Below are 4,495 nucleotides of genomic sequence, written 5' to 3'. Positions count from 1 at the left end.
GCAAGAGTGCTTGAAGGAGGTTGAGTCCTGTATGTCCATTCCTTCGCAAAAGCTGAGTTCTGAATTTGATACACCACCGATAGTGGAGGGGAAGTTAGAGGAGGTGGGTAGTTGAGGTTGAGTAAGCTCGGAGAAGGATGGGTTGTGCTGGGTGGAGGAGTCAGAATTGTCGGAAGAGAGGGAATGGGATGAGATTTCGATGGTACTGGTTTCCATACAGGGAGGGAAGGAGTTGCTTGGGAGACTGGGGGCTGGGTTAGAGCCAAGGACGATGGAACGATCACTTTTTTGTTTTCCATTTGAAGGAGGTAAAACAGAGTTAACTGGAGAAGAAAGAGCAACAATACTATTTTCAGAAGAAGCAGCAATAAAAGCAGAGGACGTAGGAATTAATGCAGAAGGATGGTTTTCTTTTATAGCAATAACTTAAGAGGAAGGAGAGATCAAATTAGGCAAAACTTGAATAGAAAGATCTTGCTGAAGATTATGTTCTGACACAACATCCAGGTGGTGAGAAACAGTACTGTGCTCTAACTTATCAGAAGTACAAATCTCACTTAGAACAGTGATCGAAGGGTTTGTACTATCTTTATTACTCAATAAAGAGGTAGGTGGAGTTAATGCAGGAATAGTGCAATTTTGAGTCTCTTCATTCTCCAAAACTTCCTTGTCTAAAACACGCCATAAATTCCTCGAGCTCTGAGCTGATTTATTGTTCAAGTTTATTTGTTTATGATTTTAAAACTTGGAAGCTAAGCCTTTGAGTTTCCCATTCTGATGATTGGCGCTGTTTTTAGAATTGGATTAGATTTTCCCTTTTTGCTTTTTGGACCCAGTTACTAAAGTCCATGGGCCATAGTCATCTAAAATTCCATCAGGCTTATCAGAATGGGCCCCTACATTAGATTTGGCAATACTAGAACTAGCAATATCCTGATGAAAAGGATGCATCTTTTCCTGTGAAGAGGTGGGATTTGTAGACGGTGCCAAAATTGGTGGTGGCCCATCTGATCCATGCAGAGTTGAGAGAAGTTTAGGACTCAACACCTGGTCACATTCTTTTGAAACATGCCCAATCTTTCCACACGTAAAACAAAGAGAATGAATATTCTCATACTGAATTTGTTGCCATGCACCACCAACCCATACTTTAGTTATCAAAGGTTGCGACATATTAATCTCAATGCAAACTCGTGCATACCTTGCTCTAGATAACTTATCAGTTGCATAATCTACCCTTATTAGAATACCAATACGCTTTGCAATCTGGAATAAAGCCTCCTTATCATAATATTCAACCGGTAATTCTGGAAATCTAATCCAAACAGACATAATATCAAAGTTTGTCGATGAAGACCTGAAATTAGGTTTCCACTTGGATAAGACTAGATAATGATCTAGGATGTACCATGGACCTCCATACAAAGCTCTCTCATAATCATCAAGAGTAGAGAAACGAAAGAGGTATACATTATTTCCAACATCTATAGTTTCCAAAGAACCTCTAACCCTCCACATAATTTTTGCACGGGAAGCCATAAAAGAAGGTCTTATGGTAATACCAAGACACTTACCCATTAGTGTAAGTTTCCATGGTTCCCTTAATCGTTGCAAAGTTTCATTAGAAAAACCAACCGCTAGAGCAGAATTAGGCAGATCTTCGTCCTTCTCCTCCCAATCCAAAGAGGTAATTGCAATATTTCTAGCTTCATTAAACCATTGAGTGGAGCTAGCCACAGCTTCTCGAAATGACAATGGTCCCAAAGAAGGTTTGTGAGCAGGACCTTCTATAGGAACATTTTTAGAATGACTGATATCCATAAAATCATGTTGGATAGCAGGCAAAGTACTATTATCCTCTTCCATTAAGGAAGAGTTTAAAGAAAAGATGAAACAACTTATATAGCTTGACCTAAGCAAACTCCCAAGGTCTCCACACCCCTGGGTGTGAAGGCAACCCCTAGTGATTCACAAAGGTTAACTATATAAGTTAAAAAAAAAAAAACAAGAAAGGAAAATAATCTAGAGAGAAGTCAGAGAGAAAAATCTAGAGAAAGTGTTTAAAAATCAGTTAATGCTACTAAGGTTGCTTCTTCCCTTGTTTTGAGTCTCCAAAGACTTTTTGGTTATCCATTAATTCCAAACATAACGTAAAGCAAGTGATCAAAGTCATTGTATTGTTGACTTTTTACATACCAATTGCTATTTGCCTTACCAGAAAGTACGAGGAAAGATTATTTTGTCAAATAGCTTGTTTCTCATGTTGAGAAATTTAATTATTCTGTTTTTCAATGCTCCGAATAAATATTGTGTATAGCAACAAATTATACTTGTATTACTAGTTGAGTCGATTGTATTGTCATATTATTGTAAAATGTTATTATTACGGATTTAGAGAGTATAATTTTTTTAAACTATAGTCGTCTTAAAATGGGCTTAAATGACCATCTACAGTGTGCATCGCGCTCGTTAACCACCCTAATACCAACTAAAAATACCATAGAAATACAAGAGAATTTGTGATTTTGGACGGTGAGACTCTGAGAAAATATTAACTACCAGAAGTCGAAAATATTCACTACTCCGTAGATATAATCATACTCGTACATATGTCAAATGTCACCCTACAAGAGAAAAAGTCTCAAGAAATTTGGTAAAAACTCATGAAGTAAATTTAATGCTTACATCATAAATATCTCTATCTATGTTCAATATTTTTCTCAAGTACTTGATCGGAGATCCTGCCGACCTGCCGTAGTGCCACACTGCCACCATACGAATACTTATTTTTTATAAAAAAAAATGTTTATTTTTGTCACATAATCGTGCTACTTGTAATAATGTCATGATCTTGAATTTATGGCCATCGAAAAAGGAAATAAACTTGAATTTATGAGGGTAATCTTATTGAGGTAAAATTTATAAAGGCTCCCTTTTTGATAAGTAACTAGCCTTCTGACCCGTGCAATGCACGGGTTATTCATATAAAATTGTATTGAGAGATAAGTGAAGAAATATCAGTAAGTCATTATAGGGTATAATATGTAATCGGAAACATGATTAAAGAAATAAGAATTATGGAACTTTATTCGAAAAAAGGCTTAAATAGAAGGTGGAAGGGCTAAAATTAAAGAGAGAATAGAAAAAGGTTGAATTAAAGGGGAGAGATGAAGATGAAGAGATAAAGTGTATATGAAAGATTAAGTATAAGTTTAATGAAAGAATTAAAAAAAATGGTATAAAAAAAATTAATAGTGTAAGATGACATGTGGCACTATGGTTAGAGAAGTGTAATAGAATGGATGAGGACATGTGTCTTTCTTAGTTTCTTGGTTATAGTTTTTAAATACTAAGTATAGATGTGCTATAAATGGAATTCACTTGTTCTCCGATAAGATTGTACTCCCTCCCTCCTCCATTCACTTTTGCCATTTTTTGTGATAAAATTGTTCGTCATATTTGCTTTTTTCAAGTACCATTAATATTATTTTTTTATTAAACTTCTCTTCCATTTGCAAAAATATTTGTGCAAATTTAACTTTTCCATGTAAATTTTTACTTTTTCCATGTACTTTAATTACTTTATCTCTTTACATTTTTCCATACCCAATATAAATTTATTTTTTCAATGTACTTTTGCTACTTTTTATTTATGTTTATTAATTCCCGTGATTTTCTACCAAAAGTGACTATCAATGGGGGACGGAGGGAGTACTTTTTTTTTGAAGCACGATAAGATTGTACTTTACGGATGATTTACGAAAGTATGGTTATTTTAAAATTTATTTACACTTTTGCGTCAGAATGAAACTTAATTACGAAATTACTATCCATGTAGGCTCGGATAAGTTTTATTTATTTTTTTTTTCAATTTTTCAGCGTAAAACCGCTACCTCAAGTAGCGGTTTATGTACCAAAACCGCTACTTGATCGAGGTAGCGGTTTTACCCTTTATAAATTGATTAATTGTATATTTACTTAGAGTACATAAGACAAACCGCTACCTCAAGTAGCGGCTACTTGAGGTAGCGGTTTGTCTCTAAAGAAAAAAATTACCCCAAATGTATCTCGAAGCTTACGTGAACTGTATTTTCGTAAATAAGTTTCATTCCAATGCAAAACCGTAAATAAGTTTCTTAAAAGCTATATTTTTAAAAATCATCCGTACTTTACTTCGTAATTTTTTCGACCTAATATAATTTCTTAGAAATTTTTTTAGTAGAAATATACAATGATGTATATGGAATAGTGATTTAATTACATACTTACTTCTTTTTTATTACTTATAACAGTTGGTTTTTTACACTATTAATATGTTACACTTTGACTAGCTTTAATGATATATAGCTTTGTAAAAATATAGTCATGTAAGATCTTGCTAGATACGTTTCAATTTATACTATTTTGAACAATTTGATGCAAGCAGACTTTAGTAGTTGGTATAGTTAAAAATTTTGCGTCTTACAATCATGCGGTTCTTGGATCAAATCTCATT

The 4,495-nt window shown here is 34.1% G+C and overlaps 1 protein-coding gene across 1 annotated transcript; it reads right to left on the bottom strand.

The window, feature by feature from the left end:
• Window positions 1-426: 426 nt before the first annotated feature.
• On the bottom strand, window positions 427-1,866 carry LOC145627356 (uncharacterized). The gene is made up of 2 exons (XM_081679749.1): window positions 841-1,866; window positions 427-699 (listed from the first exon to the last, which is right to left on the bottom strand). The coding sequence occupies exons 1-2, from the start codon at window positions 1,864-1,866 to the stop codon at window positions 427-429; spliced, it is 1,299 nt and encodes a 432-aa protein (XP_081535875.1).
• Window positions 1,867-4,495: the final 2,629 nt, after the last annotated feature.

Source organism: Chenopodium album, chromosome 1 (assembly GCF_948465745.1).
Source record: "Chenopodium album chromosome 1, dcCheAlbu1.1, whole genome shotgun sequence".
In the NCBI taxonomy this organism is placed as follows: domain Eukaryota; kingdom Viridiplantae; phylum Streptophyta; class Magnoliopsida; order Caryophyllales; family Amaranthaceae; genus Chenopodium; species Chenopodium album.
The sequence above is the reverse complement of the archived record's forward strand: the minus strand, read 5'-3'. Positions and strand labels throughout refer to the sequence as shown.

Coding starts and splice junctions, on each gene's coding strand:
- LOC145627356 (XM_081679749.1), bottom strand. CDS start 1,866: ATGGAAGAGGATAATAGTACTTTGCCTGCTATCCAACATGATTTTATG. Junction 700..840: donor ACTATGGCCCATGGACTTTA/GTAACTGGGTCC, acceptor AAATCAGCTCAG/AGCTCGAGGAATTTATGGCG.